Here is a 27,128-nt window from a genome sequence, read left to right as displayed (position 1 = left end):
TAGTGAAGTTGTAAAATATATAGTCATCATCTATATTTCTTTGTGAATTGTCTGCGAACTTCGCCCAATTTTCATTTGGAGGAATATTCTTTATCCTGTCGAAGTTTAAGTATTTTAAGTATTTTTTTCAGTTCAAGGTTTGCCTTTTTAATTTTTTATGATGATTTTTGACATGTAAATATATTTAATGTTTGTGGTCAAAATAATACTTTTTTTCTTTTATGAATGTCTTTATCACTTTTATGCACAGAAAATCCTTGTTTATCCTAAGATTTAGTAAATATTCACCTGTATTTCCTTCTTTTTAATAGGCATTTAAAAATATTTACTCTAATCCACTTGGAAGTAAAATCTGTTTCAAAGGTATTCATTTTTTTAACACTATTTAATGAATAATTCTACCTTTTCCTAATGTCACACAAGGCTTCCTCTTATGGTAATTTACTAAATATTGGGATCTTTTGAGACCTTTCTCTTGCACCATACTGTCATAAGTCATTTTAAATGTTTTAAGTGACTTTATTGTCAATTTAAAACATTCTTTAATAAATTTCATCACAGACTCTTTTGATCTCACTTCTCTTTGTTTCCCAAATACTGTCAATCATCATTTCCTGTTATTCTTTTGGAGGAACTTTAAAATTACTTCATTAGATTCTTCCCAGAAAATACCATTGGGATCCATTTATATTGGAACTGCATTGTGTCTTGGTGTTCGCTCTTCCCAAGCAGGAACTCAGCATTGCTTTTTCTCAGACTTTCTGTATCTCAGAAAAGAAGTTAATTTACTCATACAAGTTATATATATTTTATTTAATGTTATTCTTATGTATTTTATCCTCTGACACTTTGTGAATCAGATTTTTTCCTTTATATTTTCTAGATGGATATATCTAGTATGTAAGATAGCTACCGATTTATTTTCTTTTCATTTTATATTCCTTTGATTCAAGTTATTCTGACAGTTTTTTTGTTAGATTCTCTTAGGTTTTTTAGATAGACTGCTATATCAATTACATTCATGAATACTTTGTTTCATCTTCTGTTTCATATTTTATTATGTTGGGAAGTGAACATCCATATTAAGCTCCTAATTTTAATGGTAATGTAGTTGTTCAAGATAGGATGTTAGCTGTCAGTTTAATATTTTATAAATTATTCACATTAAGAAATTATCTTTCTATTGTTAATTTTGAAAGAATTGCATTTGAAAAAAATTAGAATGAATGATGAGTTTTATTCAATGCTTTTTAACCTTTTCCTTTACCCTGTGTTCTCTGGAATGCAGTTCTGGGAGATTAATAGGTGTTCAAAGAAAAAAAAATGTTCTCTAGTCAAGTAACTTTGGGAAATACTTTGTTCTATAGCCTTCTCAGGAAGCTTACAGTGCTTCCAGATCAACCTAAAGTCTGTTGTCAGATTCATAAATTACAAGTCATAACATAGATCTTCATTGCATGAGCGAAAGAATGAATGAATGGAAAAATAAATAGGGCTATAAGAAATTGGAAAGCATGTTACTTTTTATTCCAATAAACTTCCCCTTCCTTTCTTCTTCATTTCCCATCCTTCCATTCTCTTTCCTAAACAGCATGGAAAGTGGAATGGAACAGCTACAGGGAATGGCATAGGTTAGACCACAGTATGCTTTAAGCACATCTTGGCTCCGTATAGTTTAAATTCCATTCATAGCTGGAAAAATAGAGATGTGAAAAGGCTTTACCCAGCAAATTCCAGTTTCTTGGTCCAGCAGGTTACTGTCTATTCCCTTAGTAGGTCAGCAGTTTCAAATATATCATCTGAATAAGTATTTCTGGTAATATGTCAGTTTAATCAAGAGAACCAAGAGAAAAACAAAAATGAAAATAAAAGTTAGGTTTCACACGTAAGGAAGACATATCATTTTAAAATGGAAGTGAAGCTCGGCTTAACTTTGTTTTTCAACAGCTCAAAGAAGATTAAAATTTTAAAGTAGATGAGATGTTTGTTCAGGGATATTTGTTTCAGAATTATTAATAATCGTAGGAAACGGGAAGCTATTTAAATGCCCAATAGGAAATGGTAAACTAAAATGATATATATTCACCTGAAACAGTATGCAGCCATTAAAAATTGCATTTTCAAAGAATTTTTAATGGCATGAGGAAAATCTAATGGTGAAAAAATCTAGATGCAAAACTATTTAAATACTCTGATCCCAATTTTATTAAAAAATATATTGGCTGAAAAATGACTGAATGGAAATATTTCAAAATGTTAAAAGTAGTCATTACTCTGTGCTAACGTGGTCTCGTGCCAGCTACTTAACTTGTCATAAGCACATTTTCCCTCTTATAAGCTAGAGATAGGAGTACCTGCTCCAATGACAGTGAGGGTAAAGTGATAAAAAGTGTGAAAAGCCTTATAAACTGTACAGCATGGTTGCAGAATAATCTTTTGTTTGGTGGTGTCTATAAGTAGAAGTGGTAGTATCAACTTATATATTTTGAACCATTTCATAAGAATTTTGTGATAATAAATGTTTGATTCTCTTTCTACTTCAATTTCTTGGTATCAACATGAGGATAAACAAAGGAAACTGCTTTAAAAACATTTCCAGATTCAAGACAAATCAGAGTTGAAGGACTAACCCTTTCTTTTCAGTCCCTCTACTAATAAATAGTGGATCAAGTATTATCAAAAATGCATAATGTAAAACTCTCTACACTTATTATAAATTGAAATTATTTAAACTCATAGTCCCATATTTAAACATTAGGAAATAAAACTGCTTCTCTACTGAACTCAAAAGTTGTACTTTATATATTTTTTTCACATCTTTATGGTTTAAAACCTTAGTGGTACCGAAAGAATAAAATGATTGTTGGAGTTAGTTGAATGCTCTTTTTGCAAAAATGTCCCAGGTCATATCAATGAATCGAAGCCTCAAACTCTATGCACAGATGCCAGTGTATGCACAAAGATTTTTTTAAATCTCATTTATTATTATACAAGCTATTTCTCTAGATTTTCTCGAGAATTTTAATACTCATGATACACTCCAAATGTATGTGCCATATTACTTTCAGAATGCTTGCTTAACTATTGAATACTACTACTACTAACAAGTCTTAGATTTGTATATTTGTTATTCACGGAATGTGTTCCTATAAATGCTCCTGGTGGAGACTGACTCAGCCTCTCAAGCTCTGATTTAGGACAAGTAGTGTTCTCACATGACTAGTAATAAATTCTAGGGTCTAATAAACCATTTAATCTATTTGAGCCTTAGTTTTCTCATCTGTAGAATGGGGAGAAAAATAGTATTTACCCTGGAAGGTACTTAGGATGGAATAAGTTTAAGAATGCAAAGATGAATGCCCAGGGGAGACAAAATTTACAGCTAGAATTTTGGAATAATTTACCTTTTATAGTTTGTTTGTTTGTATTTTAGTCATTCTTAAGCTTATCTTTGAGAAGATGGTGTTTGTATATGTTGAGGCGCTTTTCATTGTCTTGAAGATTTTTTCTTCTTGTCACATTTTTTTCTATGAAGTTAAAAAAAAAATTTCTAGCCTGAGCAATGAAAGAAAAAAGACACTGTCCACATATACCTTTGCCTGCAAGCAGCTTCTTGAGCCTAGCCTGAGCATGGCAGCCAGTGTACCCAGGAGCCATCAGCACAAGGCCAAACTGTGGCCCACAGCGGACAGGGACAAGGAGATGTCGTGTCTCCTGTCCTCCCCCAACCACCCATCCCCTCCACCCAGCTGCTTGGAATCCAAATGTCTGTATCTTTTTATGTTGACAACTTGGCTCAAGACTCTGGGAGCAATCACCACTGGAATTGGCAGACTCTCTGAGAACACAGGAAAAGGAGAGCAAGGTGGAGCCACGGACAGAAACCCATCTAACGCACAGGATGCTTGTGCAGTGGGCCAGCGGCTCTGAACCGTGGTCAATTCTTTCTGTAGGCTTCCTGTGGCCTCTTGTTCCTTTGAATTCTTGTTATCGCAGTAACACCACAAAGTCCCTGGAACTCGTGGCTTTGGGAAAGCCTCTGAGGTGTCAGAAAAAAATTTAACACAATTGATTAGCATCCTGCATGGGGCTGTGTGAGTAAACCATTTTTGTACATCACACCTCAGGATCCACTCAGACTCTTTCTTTCCAGGTTGCTGGTTTTGAACCTCATCACTTCATTCTCACTCAGTTCACGTCAGTTCCTCTGTGTCCTGGTTATTCTTAGTTGTCTCACTGCCTTGCCATGTACGTGCCTGCCCAACAGTGTGACATAAGTGTATCTGAGTCTCACCATCCCCAGTGTAAAAAAATAAAGAAGTCTTCCAGGCAGTCAGTGGAGCATGTCATATATTGACTCATGTATCTGACAGGTCCTCCTTAGGGGACCAGAAGCTGGGGTGGAGGGCGGGACCCTAAGGTTGTGGAGCTGAGCCTAGTATAAGAGCAAAAGCTTTGGGCCAGGAGGGAGGAATTCCAGGCACACAGTCCAGCATGGCCACAGGCAGGTTTGACCAGCAACAAGTCACATTCCTGCCCTCATCCTCAATCTCTTTACCTGTCAAGAAGTGGGGCTAAACCAAATGATTCCTCATAGACTTTGGGGCTCCAAAGTTCTAAATGTGTGGCTTGAGCCCTGCAGGAAATAACTACATATCAGAAGAGAAGAAATACGCCCACCAATAACACCGATACCAAATGTTGCTTGAGGAGAGGTTCATAAGAGTTCACAAGGGGAGAGGTGGGGAGTGTCCAAAAAACAAAGATTCTGGAGTGATTAGGGAGGACCTCCTCCAAGGAGGTGACATTTTGTAAAGTGGTTTAAAAAGTGGTTAGGCTAGATAGTAGAGATCAGAGACGTGATTCCCCACCAGACAGAGGAGATGAAGTGAGGGAAGATGGAGGTGGGAATTTGAGGCCTGGAAGAGATTGATCAAGGAAGGAAGAAGGTCCACAGTAGAGGAGGAGCAAGAGCCCAGACTGCAAAGTAGAAGGAGATGGCTTATGGGGGTCCCTGAATGGAAGTTATCTGGGAGGGACTGGGCTGTTAATAAGGTTGTCTGATTAAAGTGGTACTTTAGAAAAAAAATCTGATCTTCATGGGCAGATGGCAGAAGAGGAAGGCAGGGAGGCAGTTGGGAAGTACAGAGTGACCAGAGCCCAAATGAGGTGTGATGAAGAGGCAGAGAAGTGAGGGAGGGAGGCCAAACCCTGATGGTCTCCTGGATGAGGGCAGGGAGAAAGTTGGTCAGCCCACGGATACTGATTCTGCAGCTACTCTGTGTCAGATGCTACGTCAGATGCTGGGATGCTGTGGTGAGCCAGGCAGATGAGGGTCCTCTCTCAAGAAGTTCCTAATATCCTGGGACAATAACATGTAAACAGTAACATGAAATCATTTCAGACACCAATAAGTGCTGTAAGTGGGGAACCGAAAGAGGGGTCGTGGAGGAGAAGGAGAGGGAGAGGAAGGGATAGAGATAGGTATGGGGGGATCGAACAGACTGGAGAGGCTACTTTGGCAGGGTGCTCACTGAGGAAGTACCATTTGACACGCAGAGATGTGGGGGATGGGCTTTCCAAGCAACTCTGAGCTGGGAATGGCCATAGCACATCGGGAAGGTGGTACTAAGGCCAGTGTTATTAAACACTTATACATTCATTATTTCAACAGGTGTTTATTGAGCACCTCAACCATGTGCTCAGAGATTGTTGCAAGCACGTGAGCGGCATTAGTGAACAGACAAGATAAAAAGCACTGCTTTCCTGAGTCTTACACTCTACAGTGGGAGACAGGGAATAAATTATAAAATAATTAGTCAGTTTCATATTATGATAGAGGAGGATAAGAGCTATGGGAAAGAACACAATTTTCTAATTTTTCGCTATTATAGATAATGCTGCACTGGATATCTTCATGCAGAAATCTTTTTCATGTGTTTAGGATTTTTGCTAAGGTTTGATTTCAAAAACCCCCATTTTACAGATTTCATTCTTAACACAAAGAATCAAATTTCTTTCCAGTGAAGTTAAACCAATTTATTCTTCCACCAACATATATAAGGTTGTTTAGTTCATTGAATTCTCAACCAGCATTGAATATTATGAGTTTTTAAAAGTGTTAATATGGTCTACAGCCATGCTACCCTGAACAAGCCCGATCCCATGTGATCTCAGAAGCTAAGCAGGGTCGAGCCTGGTTAGTACTTGCATGGGAGACCACCTAGGAAGACCAGGTGCTGTAGGCGTAAAAAAAAAATAAAATAAAAAATAAGAGGTTGTAAGCTGACAAGGTCGTTGCAATCTATGAGGTCAACCAAGGATTGCCTCGCCTAAAAAAATGAATATAAATAAAAGTGCTAATATGGTATGTCTTTAATTGATATTATTTTGATCATGAAATTGAACATTGAATTTTGGCTTTTTGTTATCTATGGGAAAAAGTATTGCTAAGTAAACTAATAATGTAAGCAAAGTTCTTTTGTGTGTGGGACCCAGAGATTGGATGATTTACCGAGGTCACAGTTCAGGGAGCATCTTTTGGTTTGAACTGATTCACATTAGCAACATACTTAAAGAACAATTATTTATTAATGTTCTGTCTGGCAGCATTGCTACTTAGCATATTCTAGCTTCTATTACAGTATTAACTTGAAAGTAAGAAACACCTGATCTTCTTTAGACAATTTCATACTTTAGATGTATCACTGAAACTCCTGTCATTCCAAAATCGTGGGATTTGCTATGCTTTTATAGAAATGAACCATCAGGAAGCAATTCAGGCACTCCTTGACAGTGATGGTCTGACTTACACACCTTTCCGTGTGAGTTATTGCCCCACTGGGACTCAGTGCTTAACTACAGCTTCCACACAGCCCTCCATCCCTGCCTGAGCCCCATTCTCACATGCCCACCTCCCCACCGGGCCTGAGAAGGTGCTGAGAAGGAGCCATATTGCAGAGAACCACCCAAGGTAGAACTCAACACTGAGCTTTCCCGAGAAATCAGTTCTCGTCTATTTTATTGTTGTGTGTGGCCTTTTGTAGGCTGTTTTGGCAAGCCAACCATTGCAGTTAACATTAATACTGTGGAACGTGCCTGGCAAGGTTCAAACCAACACTTGGACCTAAGCCTTTTGTGAGTTGGGAACTGTGTATGCTGCAGGGAGCCTGGTGACACTGGTTGCTGCTGTTCTTCCAAGCCCTGGCCCCTCTGCCTAGTTGTCTCTTCTTCCTTTGCCTCTCCCCCAAGCTTCCTGTTATAGCATGATCCAGGCCACAGATGTGGGAGGAGTGTGATCTGGACTTGAATTCTAGCTTTTCTGATGATGACATCAGACTAGAGATCCCAGAGCAGTTGTAAAACTGCATCTGGCCACAGACACGGGCCTGCCTGCAGGGGCCCACAAGCAAAAAAGTACAGTACCCTTGGCAACCACCATGCTGGCCACAGGCACAGGGTACCTGGGACCCACAGAGGAGGTCTCCCCAACGTGCTGGAGGGGCAGGGACACTTCTCTAAAGGTGTTGGGCCTGAGCTGGGTCTTCCAGGATGCATAGGAACTGGCTGGGTACGCTTCTCTGGGCTGATTGGTGTCTGTTGCACCAATGGAAACATGAATAAGAATTGTTGTGCTGAGCAAAGGCACACTTTCAAAAGGCCTAGTCAGTCTGCAAGATGTCTGATCTCGTTCACAGGGCTTCTTACACTCAGAGGGGCGGGGTGGGGTGGGGGATCAGTCTGTAGATTTTAGGCTTTGAAAAATCATTATTAGCAAAAGAGCAAAATGCCAAGTAGCAATTCTGCCAGACAGAATGTTAACAAATAATTATTTTTAAAGTATGCTACAAATGTGAAATGCCATTCTCCTTTACTTAGAGGTTATAGTTCCATATTTTTAAGTGATTGTGTTAAAAATTGGTAGACCCAGGAAGCTTTCTGGCCTCTTGCTTTGTGACAACATGCTGTTTCTTTTTTTTCCCCCCCTCTAGATACTTACTGGAGCAGGATTTCCCAGGCATGAGGATTGGTCCAGAGCCCACCACTGATTCCTTTATCGCTGTGATGCACGGGGAGACCGAGGGCAGCACCCCAGGGAATGCTTTAGTCGTGGACCCCAAAAAGCCATTTCGAAAGCTCAGCCGCTTTGGAAATGCTTTCTTGAATCGGTAAGGACCAACAAACTGTCATCTTTGGTCAGGTTATTAAAACTTTTCTTTGAATTTTTGTCAATTACATGTAAAGGTTCAAAAACAAGAACAGAGTGTGTCCGTCTTAGGAGAGAGAAGTTATAGAGAATAAGCTTATTATATTCAAGTATTTGAGAGATTTTCGTGGGAAATGATCATTTACATCTATCCTGGGTGGCTTCAGAGGGCAGAGCTAAGGCCAATGTTTGGACATTATAAGGCCACACAGTATAAGGAACAGAGTCTTAATAATTTGAGCTTCAGATTATTATCTGAATTATTATCCAGAAATAGATTAAGTTGCCTTGTGAGGTTGTGAGCTCCCCATCACTGGCGATGTTAAATGATGGCTGGATAGCTACCTCTCAGGCATAATGTGCTTGGGGGCCTCCTGCACCGAGAGCTCAGCCCAGAGGACCCCTGAGGTTCACTTGACACCAGATTTAGTCCGTTGATTATTTCAGGACTACCTCACCTCCCTAGCTGTCCCCTTATGCTTCTTACTCCCATGCTTGCTTCCTTCTACACTAGAGAAGGTCAGGGAAAATAGAGCCAAAACAACACAAAAAGTTAATTTTGTTACAGGATCATTGTTTTATAGATGTGAGGTTGTAGGCTAGCTGAGGTCTGCCTTCACTGGAGACGTGTTTAATTTGCACTACCCCATAACCTTTCACAGAGTTCCCAGTGAAATAGGTGCAGGGGCGAGAACAAGGCGGCAGGTTCTCCTGGGTACAGCGCTGCACTTTCAGACGTGCTCTGCTGTCACCTCCCTCTCCTCTTCTCTGCCACTCCTAGCCTTTTTTTTTTTTTTTTTACCTTTTCTCTTTCTTCTTTCCTGTTGTTTCCCTCGCCCCTCCATCCTCACTTTCATGTGTCTACTGCTCTAGACTGGTTGGGCTGTGAGAGGTACCGGGCCAGGGAGAGGTGGGACTAGAGCTGACAGACAGGAGACTTGACTTGTGCTTCTCCTCTTTATATGTTTTTAAAAAAGTAGGAATGTATTCTCCCAGCTGACTGCTGTTGTCTCAGGGCTGATGTACCTCATTGTACGACTCCAGGGGGCTCCATTCACAAGGACTGTGGCATGATCATTGTGTCGGGGTGCTGTGCAGTGGCTTTGCCGACGACGACCCAGGAAACCTCCACAAGTGCCTTCTCTGAAAAACTAAATTCTTTAGGAACCCATACTCTTCTTTAAGGGCTTTTTAATGCTTCTATTACAGATGAAAGAAAGCCTCCAAATAGCAACGAGGAAACTCAGCAGTAGGATAATAGAAAGGTGTCGATGATGTAGATATAAATTTCATATTGTTGTTGACAGTGATTTGCAGGATACTGTCTGTCCAGGTGATTTTTTTTCCACCTGCAGGATTCTCTCCTCTAAGAGGAGTTTACTCCTCCCCTCCAGAGCAGCATTGGTTGGCACCAAAGCGTTGAGAGAAGTAGGGGTCAACCCCGAGTGGGAGAATGCCAGAGGGTCTCTTGGGACAGAGTGGACCACAGTTGAGGGGAAGCGAGTCAAGAAGCTCCTCCCTCAGGGACTGCCAGGAAGCAATGGTCACGGGGCAGGCAATAGCCAGGCTTTCTCTCCCAAGACTGGCCCTGGAAGGTTCCAGAGGTCCTGGGAAGTGTAGGGCACAGCATCCTTATCTGTGGAAGGCTGCCTAGAGTCTTGTGGTTTCATTACCACTGCCCTTGGTCTTACTGTCTGTTTGCCTAAAAAAGGCTTAAAAAAGGAATAAACTGCATTCCCCTCAGATCTCGGAAGCTAAGCAGGGTTGGGCCTGGTTAGAGTACTTGGATGGGAGACCAGCTAGGAAGACCAGGTGCTGTAGGCGTAAAAAATAAAAAGTAAAGGATTGTAAGATGGCAAGGTCCTTGCAATCTGTGAGGTTGCCTCGCCTAAAAAAAAAAGAAAGGAATAAGCTGCTACTTTTTTCAAGTTCACATTTCTTGAAGTCCATATTCAAAGGGAAAAACCAGGCAGAGTGGCTACTGGCTCGTTTTATTTTGGCAAATGACTTACTTTCCTGACAAAATTTTTTTTTTCAAATCCAAAGCAGATGAGTATAGAAACACGTTCAAGAAAGATTTTGAATGGCTAGGTTCATTATGTCAAAATTTAAAGTTTGCTAAAAATAATCCATGCATTATATGTTAATTAAGTGTTAATTGAATTCAGAATATGTACAAAAATAATAGCAAATAATTATGTGGATTTACTGTGTGTAAGATACTGTTTTAAACTTTATTCTAGCTCTACATCCTCACAAAAACCCTGTGACATAGGTGCTACCATTGTCCCCAATGTCTAGAGGAAGGATTGATCCATAGAGAGATTAATTTAACTTCTACAGGGTCACTCAGCTTAGTGGCCTTCTGTCCCATAGGCCATGCTAGTGACTGTTCTACTGAGCTGCCCAATGGTTTAATGTTTGGACTAAGAACCATTGCCTCTTGCCTCCTATCTGACTTTGAAGGCTGTCCTTAATATAGCCCACCAACAATGATGAAGATGATGATGCCCCACATCATAGATTAATAATTTCATAGACACTGTCTTTACAGGGTTAATAAGACATGATGCTGTGGCCATTTTACAGATGATGAAAACGGGAGCAAAGAAGTAAAATGACCTGCCCAAGAAAAGACAGAGACAGGGCTAGAATTCAGGTTTCTTCTTCCTTTCTGTCAGCTACCCTCAACCTCACAAAGCACTGGCAAAGAGGAGTTTCTGTCCTTCTCGCCATCCTGGTGGCTGTGTATATGTGAGGCTCACATGTTAAGAGATGTACCTCATATACATTAATAAAATACTTAAGCATAAACAGCATGATTAAGTTGTATCTACAGACAGTACTGCTGTTCACCCAGTATTTGTATAAGAAAGTCAATTAGTGTAGGACATTCAAATGTGTGTCTGTAATTTTAGCATCCCTGTGGGAACATCAGCAGGTTTGCTCTAAAGGTAGGCAAACTTCATTTTACATAGCATACTTTCTGGGAATGAGGTCAAAATACAACATTTAGTAGGAAAGAGAATTGATTTTCTGCTGTGGTGAACTCCTCTCCACCTACTGAGCAACCACAAGTCATTACCCCTGGGATAGGGCCCCTTGCCCTGACCCCTCATTACAGGGCATTAGCTTGGGCATCTGACCCCAAGATGCCTAGAGGATAACACTGGCCTTGAAGCATTAAGCAAACCAGTGGACCCTGAGTCTCATTCTCCACGGCTAGTTTTTAAGAAAGTAACAAGGTGTCTATAGTGCACTTCTGAGAAAGAAGACAGCTTCCCAAAAAGGAAAGTTCAAATTATAGAAATTCCCTACTTGAACAATAAAAGGAGTTGAGTCCAAAACAAAAAGAGTTCTATGGGAACGACTTTAATGTGACATTCTGCAGCTCCACCATGCTGCTTTACTGCCAAGAAGAATTCCCGGGCTGGCCGGTTTTGGAATTGCTCCATGACAAGGTGGCTATTGAAATTTCAGCGTCTTTTATCAGGAAGCAGTTCCACTTCACAGAGAAGGAGATGTACAGAGCAACAGCACCCTCAGGCCTCAAGTCCTGGGAGAGAACAGTGTATTTTGATTGAGAATTGGCTTCTCATTTCCCCCTGCAGTCTGCTTTTGAATTGAATGTTATGTTTTTCCCTCAATCTGCTTTTCTAAAATTGTCTTTTTTCAAATCAAGATAGCTACAGACATTGTTTTTAGTTTAGTATCTAGTATAATTTTAAATTGTAGTCTTCCACAGAAAAAAATCTTAATCTCATTTACTTCTTAATTGCCTCTGCTTCTTTTTAAAAATAATTGCTGGCCTTGGGAATTGAAATTTTGAAACTTCCTTTTCAGCTAAAGGAATCTGAACAGTATTCCAGTGCTCCTGTCATTTTAGCCAGGCCTGATGATAGTGATGATTTCAAAAGCAAAACAAAACAAAACAAAAAAACTACTGTTGTACATTTGTGTAATGATTTATCAGTAATAGAATACATGTGTGTGTGTTTGGATTGATACTCTATTTGTTACATCTGTGTAATTAAATGAAGTTTCATTAAATAGACTTTTTTTAGACTAGGAATATTTCATAGTTACTTAGTATCATTGGGAATTTTTTAAAAACTGACTTAATACAATTATTCAACATTAATCCAGACACATGCTGGCTCCACCAGCTAATTTAGCTGCAGAAATTAAGAAAAACAGTCTCTTGCCAAGAATCACCTTGATTCACCAGCAAAAAAAAAAAAAAAAAAAAAAAAAAAATCTATTTTTACCTGAGAGATTAATTAGTTTTTTGTGTATGGCGTGCTTGTCCATAATAAACTCCCTGAAGCTCTTCCATTTGATCTTTAACCTCAGGGTTGTGGTGGCTCCCAAGTCACTAAACCATTGTTTTTTATTGGCAGCTACCCATACAGTCCTGCCTGACAGTCCAGAAAAACAGCTTTACTGCCTGGGTTCAGACATATTTTCCTGACAGTGGCAGTGGTGCATTGCACCCAGCTTTTCCCAAGGCTTTCCCCCAGAAGTCAGAAGAAAGAGGCTTGATTGATTTAGAAAAGTACATATTTAGATTGAACCTAAACGTGAAATTGCCAATACTCAATCATCTGTCACTTGTAAAAGTGGTAATTCTGTACGATTCAATCTAAGGGGCAACCACCGGCTTTTTATAGTCTGGATGTGAAATTAAATTCCTCCTGAGCAGTGGAAGGTTATATCAGCTATGTGTGGTAAGACCATGTAATAATTATTACAGGTTAATTGTCAAAGTCTTTTGTATACTGTATGTTATTTACTGTGCCAATTTAGGAAGGTGTGTAATCTCTCTGGTCTTAGTCTTATCAGTAAAGTGAGCTCTTATCAAAGGAGGTGCTTTGAAACAATTCTATACTGTCTCCATTGAAGCATAGGTTTACTTGAACCTAACAATCTGGGAGTCCTCAGGCTGGTGGAATTGCTCAGAGACCTGCAGGAAGTAATAGGGTATGTGAATAAAGAAGATGCCCAGAGCCTGGATCTTTTACCTCCTATTCACTGCCCCACTCTCCACCATTGGGTTGAGAGCAAATCACAAGTGGGGGCCTCTTGGGTGGGGAGTTCAGGACTATGGCGTGCCAGTCCTTTGTTTCAAGATGTTGCCCTCTGTGTGATGAAGGTCCATAGTGGTGGTTCAAATGCATGACTGGTAGAAGCAGCCTAATAGTTAAGAACCTGGGCTCTGGAGTCAGAACTGCCGGATTAGCATCCCAGTTCTGTCACTTATCAGCCATGTGACTTGGCAAGTTGTGGTCTGTGATCCCTCTGTACCCCAGTCTCCTCCTTTGTAAAATGACACAAAGTCCCTACTTCTGAAGTTGTGTCAAGAATTGACTTAACGTGTATGGAAAGTGTGTAGAACAGTGCCTGACACACGGTAAGTGGTCCACAAATGTTTGCGCCAGTTTATTATTACTCTAACTACTACACATCACTACATTTTTTGGAAATCAAAAGCACTATTAAGATATTGCCTGGTTCTTTTAAAATATTGGTTATTGAAATGGAATATTTTCAGAAAATAAAATGTATCAGGTCAGCCCTGGGTGAGGGATACTTCGTAAAAGCTTACGTGAGGCTCCTGGGCTGAACCAGCACATGTCTGCAGGTTCCATGTGAAACGCAGAAGGCAAAGCATGGATACACTTCATGTCAGTCACTCCGGGAGGTAGTAGGAAATCCATCTTGGGACAGCAAATCTGTGCTTGGAAACATTTCAGCAGACACACATAGGAAGAGAAGGCCTGACCCACAGCTTACTGTGATCTACCCAAAGCAAATAACCTTGCTTGTCACCTTCCTTTCTTACAGCATAAAAGTAAGACAGGATTGCTTTAACAACATTGCATTAGGGTTTTTTCTGATTACAGTATATTTTAGAAAATATAAGGGGTCTCAAAGCTGACTCGTGTTCTATACTCCCTTCTGTGCTCCCTATCCCCCCATATGTGTTTTCTTCCCCAGATTGGAGCCCAGCTTTTCACACTGCCCCAACTGCCCCCTCTCGGGGTGCCTCCTCTTCCCTTCCCCCTCCTTTCCCCTTTCTTCTTCTTCCCCTTTCTCCTTGAATTAGAATATTAGTGTCCTCCTCTTCCCCTCTCCTCTCTCACTCCCTTCCTCTCTCTCCCTCCCTCTCTTCCTCCCCTCCTCTCCCTCCCTCTCTCCTTTCCCCTTCTCCCCTCTCCTCCCTCTTCCCCCCTTTCTCTTCCTCTCTTCACCCCCCTCTTCCCCTTCCTCTTTTTTCTGCAGTTACTCTCCTGGCCCCTCAGCCTGCTCCCTTGTCTATGGTATGCTGACTTCAGCACATCTGACAGCATCTTGTTTTGTAGCTCACGCATTCTACCTCTGCTGTTGTGTCAGGAGCCATGGGAGTTATTGCAATGCCACCGTGCAGAGGAAGTGGACAGTTTGTAAATTTTTGAATCCCTCTGTTAACTTCACGCTAGAATCCAAGGGTCTTGCGTTTCAGAAATATTGATATTGAGTGTGAGCTTTTGGTTTTGGAAAAATATCAGCCTCCCCCAGGAATACTTTACATAAAGTAGTTCCACATATGTGCAATTGTTCAGCATTGCCAGATGTCTCCAGCCATCCGATAAAAAGGATGGGACTGTGTTAAGAGGCCGAATCATTACTGACAAGAAATGTGGTCCACCACACATGCTCAGAACCCCGTTCCTACCCCCAATTCGAGAGAATCGAATGTGGTGGTTTTGCACTGTGAAATTACAAAGAGTGTTTAGTGATCTCAGTGCCTTTTATTCTCACAGATCTGCTCTCTGAGTATTGGGCAGTGGGGTTTATTTCAAGGTACAGGAGGGGCTGGAGAAAATCAGGGATGAAGGGCTTCACTTAAATTAACTTGACCATTTATTTTTCACGTTATGAGTTTTTCGGGCTTATGGGTTGGGTTCTACTCAACTGACATCAGAACTGTTAGGTCGCAGTCTCCAACCAGTCGTGCATCTGCGGCATGACCCCAAGATGTCATAACTGCTTCGCGCTTCAGTTTTTCCAGCTATAAAATGATCAGATCTTTCTTACAGCTTCCCGGGCTGACTTGAAAATCTAGGAAAGATTACGTAAGAAACTTGTCCTAACACCTTCAAATAAAGTTATTTCAAAATGTCAGTAGTTGTACCTTTTGCTCAGGGCTGTCCACCCCTGCCCATCGGGCTGCTCCCACGTCCTTTCTGCGTCTGTGCTGTCCACACATGCACTGTGAAGGCTGGGCAGGCCTCCCTGTCCTGCATTCCCAGCATATTTACTTTCTGAGTAATCCCACCAGTTCCACTAAGCGGATGAATTGAGCTTTCACCGAGAGTTTTCAAGCTTTCTGCCCACACAGACATTGGCAATATAGGAAAGGAGAGGCACTCTGCAGTTTCCTCCCTAAAATATGCAAGTGCCTAACAGATCCACCTGTGCTCTGTTACCTGGGCTGGAGGGAACAAAGCATTTCCATCTGCCACTCTAGAGTTACACGGCATTAGAGCTAAAAAGGACCTCACTAGCTCCTGGTCTAAGTGTCTCCATTTATATATATGAGGAAACCGAGGCCCAGAGTGGGGAGACTTTGTCCAGGGTCCCACAGCAATTTATTGGCAAAGGCTGAGCTGAACCTGAACCCAGGTCTGCTGACCCACAGGCCACACTTTCCCTCCCACTGCACTCTGCCTGGACCTCAGGGGAAGCGAGATAAGGAGGAGGAGGTAGTATCGGGGAAGTGATGGACAAGGGAGGAGGCTTGGAGAAGTTTGGCAAGGCCCTTTTAGGGCACCCCCAAGACTCAGAAGCACCTGAAGGATTTGGGGAGTTTGCCCGCAGGTACCTGCTCCACCCTGAGCCTGAAGCCATAGTGGGCATCAGGTGGGTTGCTGAGTCACGGGTCATCAGACAGTGAAAACAGACCCAGTACCTCTGCTGACTTATCAGGAGTAGGCAGGGGCTGGACAAGGAACTCAGGATGCTCAGCCCAGTGTGGCAGTGACCCTGAAGGAGGCGTGGGATCTCTGAGAGAAGCTTGGGGACACTTGGCAGAGGGGCAGCATGGAGGAGGTACAGATGAGACAGATGGCCTTTGGAGTCAGGCTGACCTGAGTTTAAAGACCAGCTCTGAGCGACGCTAAGCAAGTCACTTAACCTCTCCGAGGTTAATAGTAATTTCTTCCTCATGAGGTTAAAATGAGGGACAAATGAGATGATGTTGTAAAATACCTAAGTATTCAATAAATGTTAGCTAAAATCATAATTAGCGGTAGAGGATTCAGTGGCCCGTAGCAGCAGGTGCCAGCACACCCTCCCATTCCTGGCACCTAGTCTCTGTAGCACAAGTGAGGGGTGCCAACAACCCCCTCCAAGGCCCCGCTTTACCACAGATGATTCAGTAGCCCAGAGAGGCCATGAAGCTCTGTAGTTAGTGCAATTTCTGACCCCGCCTTTGATCCCTTTCTTCCAGGTTCATGTGCTCCCAGCTGCCCAATCAGGTCCTGAAGAGCATCAGCATCATTGACAGCCCTGGCATCCTGTCTGGGGAGAAGCAGCGCATCAGCCGAGGTCAGTGCCCACCCCGCCCCACCGCTCACCCAGTGTTGGCCGATGCTTTCTCTGCTGTTGGCAGAGGGTTTCTGTCCCCATCAAATTCTCTCCATGCTCCAGGACATCCTAAGCATCCCTGGGCAGCCCCAAGATACAGAGCTAAAAAGTCCCCGAGAAGTAACCAAGAAGTCATAGCATCAAAGGCTCTGCCATTTCAGTGGAGAAACTTGCCAGAGCCTTGGCCATAGCCTCTTAATTCCCTTAAACACTGTCATCTACTACTAGGACCCACCTCAGATGAATCTTCGGATTTTAAGAGGAGACATATCACTGGCTAACCATTCACATGGACACATATGTCAAAAAATAAAGGAGGCAAACTAGTGACAAGGGGAAGGGGCCTTTGCAGCTGCTCTCCCTTCCCCATTGGCACATATTCCGCCCAGTTGCCTCTGCAGCATCCTTCCATTGAATAAGCCTTTATTGGTATCTGCTTGGCACCAGACTCTGTACTATGAACTGGGGGCTCAGCAAAAACAAGTGCAGTTTCCACCCTTAAGGAGCTTAACATTCTAAAGAGGAAGACAGACATTAATCAACTTATCACAGAAATAAGTGGAAATTGAGAGCTGGGATAAGCATTCTGAGATGGGGACTGTGTGTCATGTATAAGGAGACCCGGTCTGGCCTTGGGGTGTTGAGAAAGGCTCCCCAGAGGGCATGCATTTGAGCCAGAATCTGGAGGCTGACTAGGTGCTACCTAAGGGCAGCTCTGGGGTGGGGAAGGAGAGATTGACTGTGAGGTGTTCAGAGATCGTTGGAGAATAGAAAATGCTTCTGGAGAACAGTGATGTCTGGGTTTCTTCAGCCTTCAGAAGACAAGGCTGAGGCAGTAACTGTTTCCAGCCCCTTGCCTGTGGTTAAACGAATGGGCCCGCTCTCTCTCCCACCCTTTTAGAGAAATGGGCCATCTGGGGCAGAGCAGAAGACAGTTTACTTAGGAAATTCCTGACTGGGAGGGCACTGTGATGGATTCCTGTGGTCACAGACACAGGTAAAGTTCCCTTCACCCTGGCCCTTAAAACAAGATAGTTCCTCCAGGCTTTGCTGGGATGAGGAAGAAGATGTAACTGATAAAGTGCTGCTGTCACTTCTCACTGATAACTCTTCACCACCCCTTGACTAGCAAGCCAGCAAAACTATGTTCAGAAGTGTTAGCGTGCCAAGGTTGAGCAGTAACCTTTCTGAGGTCACAGCCATGGCTTATGGCCAGACGGTGAAAACTCCCTCAGCGCCCCTGAAGCAGAAGCACAGTTACAGAGGCCAGAAAGAGCTAGAATGCAAGGGCACCATGGCAGGGGTACATAATGGGCTTCCTTGCTCTGACACCGTCCTTTCTGATGGCATTTCAGAAGCACTGACTATGCAGCCTCCGTGGACTCCCCCAGAGCCTTGCTGGCTGTGCCTTCACTCATTCGCTCAGGGACTTGGTTGGCCATTAGGCTGCCCTGAGGCCTTTAAGAACATTGCAGTTACAGAAAAAGTCAGGTTAATACTACTCTTTTCTCATAAATATCTTTGATGGTTTATTTTCTGTTATAAAAGTAATGTTTATTATAAAGGATTCAAACACTGAATAGGGGTATACAAAAATCTCTGTCACAAATAACAATTTTTAATGGTTTTCTCTGGCTCCTTAGAGACTTTTTCCTATACATGTACAACACATCATTTTTAACAGAAATGCAATTACCATGCACATTTTCTACAACTCGATTTTCTCCATAATAATCTCCCTCAGACATCATTCTTCCATACTCCTATATTCAAATTACTTTATTCCTTTTAACAGCTGCTTAGGTTCCATCAAAGGGACAAAACATAGTTTATTTAATTTGTGGATATTGTGATGATTCATAATTTTTCACTCTTACAAATAGTGAAAGATATCTTTTTGTATATTTATGCCTCACTGCCAATAAATTTTTTTTAAGAGCCACTTTAGGACCATTAATTTGGCCCCATGAAAGTTGCTCTGCAGATAAAATATTTTGTTTTAAAAGGAAAATAAAGCGGACCCACGTTCCACGGCTTTTCCAAGCTGCCCATTTCACTACTTCTACATGTCTAACTGAAGCATGCTGGAGAAACATGTGGTTCTTGTGATAAATATTTCTTTTTATCTCTAAATTTTAAGACCTCTGCATTTTAGCTTCAGCCTTATCCATTGCTTTTCATTGGTAGGTGTTTAGCTGGTTCTGATTATCCACACCCTTCAGGGATTCTCCTTTGCTTAGTAATTATAAATGTCTTTCAAACTGTAGCTCCCATACAGCAGAGTAATGTGGCATGATCCTTTTAGGATGCTTTGAAGATCAGTTCTTTTTAACACTTTAGAATAATCTGACTCATATCCTGGTCTGACTTACTGTGACATTACTTACTCACATCCTATGCACAGAAATAGCACATATGGTTCCAACCAGTCGGCCAGGCCCTGCCATCCTAACAGACAAAGCAGCCGGTGAGGAAGGACCAAGAACTGCAGCCAGTGACAGCGCTACGCATGCAGCCAGGGTTTCTAAGCTTGAGTATCACACCGTGGTGGTTGGAGTCACTCAGCTGACAGTTCCGACACACTAACCCCAGAGAATATGTACTGTTTTAAAGAGGCTTCCGCTTAAACTATTACAAACAGTACTACACTCTCACACATGCTCATATCTGCTTCGATGCCTTCAGCTTCATAAATCACAGCGCCACCTTCATTTATGTCAGCATGGAAAGAGGTACAAATTTTGACCCTCACAGAACACTTGAAACATCCGCATTGACTTGACCAGTGGAGCTTTGCCTCCCTTGTTTTTGTCCCTTAGTGCAATTGAGCAGTATCATCAAGTAGGTCCCTCTTGCACAATTAAGGCATATCCTCAAAGTGTGTGTTCACGATAGTGGTATGAGAACAGCCACCGTGTGTTGAGCCCTTGCTGTGTGTCTACACTATGCTTATCATTTAAGCTTTGCTATCTAAGTTAAACCTGCACACAATCACGTGCAAACAGAAGCTAAGCCCTGGCCAAGGAAACCCCCTCACCTTCACTCCTCCTGGAAACCAGAGCCTTCTAGTAATTGTGAGAATTCTTTGCCCAGCTGCTGAGCAAATAGGTGACTGAGCTTGACAGAGTAAAAACTGTTGACAAGATGCCACTTTTGGAGAACAGGCTCAGAGAATGCTAAAGCCTGAAGCCGCAGTGTGGATCCAGTCCACCCTGTAGCCTGCAGGGCTGTGCAGCCCAGGCTGAGAGCATGCTGGACAAACAGCGCGTCTGCAGGAGGAGGTGGTGAGTGCGTGGTGACTGCTGAGTACCTCCAGCAAGACCTGTTATCTTCAACACAGAGTTCTCCTCATCAGCATGAGACAAGGCAGATGGCAAGTGGGGCATGAGGGGTAGAGCATTGTACTGCTTTGCTGAAGGTTGAATGGGTAAGGAGGACTTGAACTGGGGGAGCTGGTATCAATCACATCATCACTGGCAGGTACCTCCAGCGCATTGCCCAGGCATCCCAGAGCTCTGGGGACCAGATGTCCTAGTGAGGGTGTATCTTCAGAAAAGAGTCCTGATGCCTCAGTGATGAAAGCAAAACTGGGGACCCTGAACCTGAGGTTCAGTCACATGTCTCAGCTCACCTGTGACCACCATTCTTCCTTGTTCAGGCTTCTCTCTAATGACCTTATAAGCCTGGTTTCTTTTTATTCTGTGCTGAGTAGAGTGGGAAAGGAGGACATGGCATTTCACAGTCATTGCTCTTTTCTAAGCCAAAGTCACAGGTGATGAGAAGAAACACTTGACATTTCAACATGAGGTGTTAGGTTTGAGGCATAACCTGGCAAACTCACTCTTATGTTAGAAATGACCTTTACCAAAAGAATGTGTCTTAGCACAGCCTTCTCATCAGCAGAATCTTAACACTTACCCTAGAAGTCAGGTCACTGCATTCTTTGCCTCCCTGCTGTGTGCTCCAGAATAAATCCAGAATCCAGAGCCAGCATTTGAGGGGATTAAATCTGCAATGTAAATAAAAGCCAATAGAGTAATTGATTTTGGAGCAATTTTTAGTATGCTAATTCATAAGGAAACCTGTTACTCTTCAAATTTTCTTTTGTTTACTCACAGCTAGCAGAAAATTTTTAGGAACAGAAAATTGAGCTTAGTTACTAAACCATAGCTCTCTTGGCTAACATAAAGAATTCCCATCAAAAAATTTAAATCATTTCTTTAATAAAAAAAAAAACCCATCAAGCAGAAATAAGAACGTTATATTTATCATAATTTTATTCTAATCAAGTAATAGCTACCTAAAAGTCTTACAAACTTTTTCTTGATTCTTTTCTTGTAACCAATAAAAGAATGCCTGGATTCTTAAGATTTTCAAGATTATTTTCTTGAAGTGGGTGGGTGAAATCTGAGTCAGTTCATTTTGAGAAACATTCTTTGTCCCTGATGACAGCATCCAAATTTTTTACTCTTATGTGGTGAGAAAGGAACACGTTTATGCACACATCTGTATTTGCGTTCTCAATCTCTTATTATTCTGGCTTCTGGACTCTTTGCTTCCTAAAATACTGTTTATTTCTTGCTGAACCTAAACATCATCTAGGATTTATTTCTGGACCTGGCATGAATGCAAGTGTGTTCCCAACTACTAAGAACAAACCTCTGGGTTCTGGCTCCAATCATAATGCCCTTGTCTGACAAGGAGAACACCATGAAAAACTCTAATGTGGCAACTGGTGGACTTGTCCATCTACTTAGCACATACATATTTGGAATGTGCTGTTTTAGCAGCAAATATTCCTGTGGTTTCCTAAGAGTATGAGGTTCTGTGTAGCCTTCAACAGACTTGACTTTGGTAACAAAAATAGTCTTATTTTTCTCTTTTAAAAATTTACATAACTCTAAAAAAACTCTCGATCCAAATTCCTAAATTTTCCCAGGATGAACAGCTTGTCAAATGAAAGTTAGAGAGTATCTTCTTCTGATGTTTAAGCCTTTCTCTATATAACCTTTTTTCATTATAAACCAATGACTAGAACTGAGAAGATAGTGAAAAATAAAAGGGCAGAAAGTATTCTGCTAGTAAAAACAATAAATAACAGTAATGCATGAAACAGAAAGTATCTCACTGCACTTCAAATAACATAACAGACAATAGTGTTAGCTTCAAATCATTGATTAATGTTTTAACATTTACAAACAGACATCCTTAGGTTCTCCTGATTTTGGCAATGTTACAGGAAGCCATCAAGAATAAAAAAAGGCATTCAAATACTGAGAGATAAACATGAAGAGGCAGTTTTAAGGGTCTGCCAACACAGCTGAGGTACACGAACACAATATCACAAAATAATTGATAGACCTGGAAAACAGGGCAAAGAAATTCCAAACAGTAATCAATAAAGGTGCAGAAAAAATAGAAAAGACAAGAACAAACTATAATCAGAGAAGTACAAACACACCTAATTGACATGTTTTTTGAACTTGAAAGACAAAAATTCAAATTTCGAAGGCTGTCCGAAGAAGGCAAAGAACATTTAAAGATGTCCAGAGAAGAATGGCTTTCCTCTCAGGCTTTGGGAACCATAAAGACTAGAGAAGAAAACACATACACACACACACACACACACACACACACCACCCCACCCGCCCACCCACCCACCCACCTTTTCCCCTAAAAGAATAAGAAAGCTTAGATGTTAGCCAGGTTCGACAGCAGCAAAGACCCTTCTAAGAAGCACTGGGAGAGCTGAGACTGAAAAGACTTCAGAGGCCAGCAGCTTCCAGGGCAGGACTGTGATGGCAGGTAGAGCTATCACTGAGGTGGCTCTCTCACAGCCAGGCTGCAGGTATAAATGCTGAACTTCATGAAAAAGTTTCTGAGAGAAACCTGTGAAGCCTGGCAAGTACCCCTGGAACAAGGAAGTTAGTGCCTTACTTGGATAGTTTATAAATAAGAGTAGAAATAATAATTGGGGAGGAGGGAAGAGGGGGGAGACAGCACTGTTCTCTCCTTCATTCTGGTCCCCGTGCAATTACAGATACAGCTCAGGACCATCCCAGCTTTTCTTTAGTACTTCTCAGAGTTTGTGTTTTTATTTGAGCTATTACCCAAGCTTTTCAGCAGCACCACAGATCTTTTCTATAACCTACACTCATCAGTCTATAAACCCAGAATCAAACAAATTGCTTTTTTTGGTCCCATCAAAGAATCGACGTCCCTGGAGGCTGTCCTGCATAGTAGAGTAGAAAGTGTATGGACAATAGAATTCCTGGATTCCAGTTCAGCTCAGCCTTTTACCAACCGTGTGGCCTTGAAAAAGTTGTTAATTTCTCTGTAAAATGAAGGTAATAGTACCTACTGTGTAATGTTGTAACTGAGCAAATACCTAGGACACAGAAAATAATGCCCAGCCTAGCATATAGTACTTGCTCAATAAACGTTAATCATTATTATCTTCATCATCTCATTGTACGGTCATTTGTTGTTGAAGGCCAAAGAGTTTTCAAAGGTTGCATTTAATTAGCCTTTATATTGATTTATTACCTCTTAAAGTTTTCTGTCTCATAGAGTAGGGAAATGTCAAGTTACTTGAAACATGAAGTTTGTTGTTTGGGGACTGAATATGCTATTTTGGGATAAGTGTTTCTACCTTTTTTCCACATTATCAGCTTTAAATTTTGTAATCATCTGTCTTGCTGGAAGTAGAAAACAAATAACACTGATTATTCAGTTTTAAAAATATTTAATGGAAAAAGAATTTTAAGATAATAGCTTGTATGTATGTCTCTGTGTGATCTTTTTCGCATTCTTTTATTTTAGAAGTGATGGTATAAAAAGTAATGGGTAATATTAGGGACATGCTAAAGATTATTCGTTCAATGCACATTTATATTGATTATTTAGTGGGTGCCAAGCACTGTCCTGGATGCCAGCATTCAAAATGAGTGAGACACAAGCCCTGGCCAGGGTGCTCACATGCTGTTGGGGTGAATGGACCTGTAAACAAGCCCTCTCGTCCTGTATATTACAGAAGTTCTGATCAAGAGGTGCAGTGAGCAGAGGGACACAGTAGCCTCCAGTGGGGGATGGGAGGTGGGCAGAGTCAGCAAAGCTTCTAAGAGAAAGAACTGTTCTTCCCCTTTTTTGTGGTTGGTTTTTTTTTGGGGGGGGGTGAGGGGGAAGGATTTCATTTTTCTTTAATTTTTTTCTTAATTCAGTGGGTGTTTTTCATTTGGGATATTTTTGTTTGCTTTTTGTATATTTACAGAGTTGTGCAACCATTACCACAATCAATTTTTGAAGATTTTCATCATCTGAAAAAGAAACTTTGTACTCATTAGCAATCACTACCCATTCTCCTCCTTTCCCCAGATGCTGGCAACCACTAAGCTGCTTTCTGTATCTATAGATTTGCCTATTCTGGACATTTCATATAAATGAAATCATATAACATATGACCTTTGTGTCTGGCTTCTTTCACTTAGCACAGTGCTTTCAAGGTTTATCTGTGTACTAGCATGTATTAGTACTTCATTCCTTTTTATGGTTGAATAGCATTCCATTGCATGGATTTACCACATTTTATTTATTCATTAATTGATGGACATCTGGGTTATTTCTACTTTTTTGGCTATTATGAATAATGCTGCTATTATTATTCATGTACTATTTTTTGGGAAAACATGATATTAATTCTCTTGAGTATATACTTAGGAACAGAATTGCTGCATCATATGGTAACTCAATATTTATATTAATATTTTGAAGAACTGCTAGACTTTTCCACAGTGACTCCACTGCTTTACATTTCCACCAAAAGTGTCCGAGGGTTTCAGTTTCTCCCCATTCTCATCAACACTGTCATTTCGATAAGAGCCATTTTAGTAATTATGAAGTGATGTTTCACTGTGGTTTTGATCTGCATTTCTCTGATGTCTAATGATGTTGAGCTTCTTTTCATGTGCTTTGTTGGCCACGTATATATATTCTTTGGAGAAATGTGTATGTAGATCCCATGCCCATTTTTAAATTAGATTATTTGTCTTTTTATTGTTCGGTTTCAACATTCCGTATACTATATACTAGTCAAGTATATGATTTGCAAATATTTTGTCTAATTTTCTGCATTGTCTTTTACTTTATGGTATTATCTGAAGCACAAAAGTTTTTAATTTTAATGAAGTTAATTTATCTATTTTAATTTTTACCACTTGTACTTTTGGCTTAACCCCAGCTCATGAAAATTTACTAGTATATTTTTTATGGGAGGGTTATAGTTTTAGCACTTACGTTTAAGTCATGATACATTTTAAGTTAATTTTTCTATATGGTGTGATGTTAGGGTCCAACTTGATTCTTTTGTATGTTTATAGTCAGTTTCCTAGCACCATTTGTCAAAAAGACAATACAGCTGATCCTTGAATAATGTGGAAGTTAGGGGGCTGAGTCTGTGGGCAGTCAAAAATCTGCGAGTAGCAGGTGACTCCCCCCAAAGTTAACTACTAATAGCCTGCTGTTGACAGGAAGCCTTACCAATAACGTAATAGTCAATTAATATATACATCTTTTGTATGTTATATGTATTATATACTATATTTTTATAATAAAGTAAGCTAGGGAAGAGAAAATGTTATTAAGAAAATCATAAGAGAGAGAAAATACATTTGCAGTACTGTACATATTTATTGAAAATAATCTGCATGTAATTGGACCCACACAATTCAAACCCATGTTGTTCAAGAGTCACCTGTATGTTCCCCACTGAATTGTCTTGGTCCCCTTGTTAACTGACTATAAATGCAAAGGTCTATTTCTGGACTTTCAGTTCTATTTCCTTGACCTGTATGTCTGACCGTATGAAGTGGCTCTTGATCAGAGTCTGCAGGTACACCCATCAGCCGGCGAGGTCAGGGCTTCACAGGATAGGGGAGGATAAGTAAAGCTCTTAGCACCTGTCCAGTACATAGTCAAGGGAACGATAACCATGGCAGCTCTTACTATCACTATTCTCTCCTAGATGGCAGGAGGATGGGTGTGCAAAACAGGGAGAGACATGGGAGCCCAGTGCCCTTTGGAGGAATGCTAGTTGTGCACATGGCTGGAACATGGGTATATGGCGGGTAGGCGCACATGTCAGGAGACCAGGTTTTGTCCTGCAGGCTGCGTGGAATACTGAAGAGAATGAAGTGGAGAATGACATGGTAGAGAATTCTGTGGAACAGAACATGTGTTCATAGGCTCAATTGGATCATGAAGCCATTTTTATATTTAGAGCTCGAGCTCAGTGACTTGTCTCTGAGCTTTGTTTGGATTTGGCAGCAAAAGAAAAGCGTCCATCTGCAGGGCCGGAGCCAACCTGGTGATTTGTTGGCAGATCCTGTTTTCCCAGCAGTGCAAAGGCCAGTCTGAGGTTGGGTTGTGAGGTCTTGGACATCACTTGTTTCACGGGCCTCCAACAGGAAATCCTGGTTTCTTTTTGTTTGGGGGAAGTTTGCCGACAAACACATTCAAGGCTCCTTTTCCGCCAGTGCCACAGGAAATTCCACACCGGTGTTGCCGCTTCTGCCCCGAATCTGAGCCGTCATTACTGTGACTCAGAATGGCATTTGCCAAGCCCTGGCAGTTATTTTTCATTTTTGTTGATATTTTAAATGCATACTTGGTCATGAGGAATGACCTTTTCTACTCAAACTTTAAACCTACCTAGACTTTTAAATGAAAAACAAAATTTTAGAGGAGTCGAGAGAGGTTCACTTCTCTTACCTTTCATGTAGAGCAATTCATTATCATTAAACAGCTCACAGACATTGGGATGCAAAGGTTAATTAGGAAAGGGTTGCTCCTTACTCTTTTAATCAGTAATAACAATAGCTAATACTCAGTGCATTGTTGAGTGCTTTTCATGTTATTAACTCATTTGCTCTTCACAAAAGTTTTATGAGGTAGGAACTATTATTACTTTTATAGGAGAAAAGACTGAGGCACAAAGAGGTTCAACTACCCCGAGACCACCATACTGTGAGGGAAGCCCAAACTAGTCACACGGGGAGGAATAGGGCTCAGGCATCCTCCAGCTCTTCCAACTAGCACAGCTCAGATGTGAGTGAAGAAGCCACCATGGACAGCCAGCTCAGTGTATCCTTCAGATGGCTTCAACTTCAACTCCCGTCTGTTACCCAGCTGAGAACCACCCAACTGAGCCCAGTCAACCCTTAGACCAGAAAAAACAATGAGTCGTTGTTTAAGCTACTAAGATAACCAAAGAAGCTAGTAAATGGCTGAGTGGGATTCA

General features: G+C 41.3%; 1 protein-coding gene and 1 pseudogene across 1 annotated transcript in view; both read left to right on the top strand.

Moving 5' to 3' along the window:
- EHD4 (EH domain containing 4) overlaps nucleotides 1-27,128 on the top strand; it is a 68,303-nt gene that overhangs the window by 8,632 nt on the left and 32,543 nt on the right. Inside the window, exons 2-3 of the mRNA XM_016144895.2 lie at nucleotides 7,992-8,168; nucleotides 16,698-16,795. Coding sequence (XP_016000381.1) covers nucleotides 7,992-8,168; nucleotides 16,698-16,795 — 275 coding nt within the window. The remainder of the gene's footprint in view (nucleotides 1-7,991; nucleotides 8,169-16,697; nucleotides 16,796-27,128) is intronic.
- Nucleotides 6,130-6,248, top strand: LOC118601154 (annotated as a pseudogene).

This window comes from Rousettus aegyptiacus, unplaced genomic scaffold, assembly GCF_014176215.1.
Source record: "Rousettus aegyptiacus isolate mRouAeg1 unplaced genomic scaffold, mRouAeg1.p scaffold_m13_p_3, whole genome shotgun sequence".
Classification (NCBI taxonomy): Eukaryota; Metazoa; Chordata; class Mammalia; order Chiroptera; family Pteropodidae; genus Rousettus; species Rousettus aegyptiacus.
The sequence above is the reverse complement of the archived record's forward strand: the minus strand, read 5'-3'. Positions and strand labels throughout refer to the sequence as shown.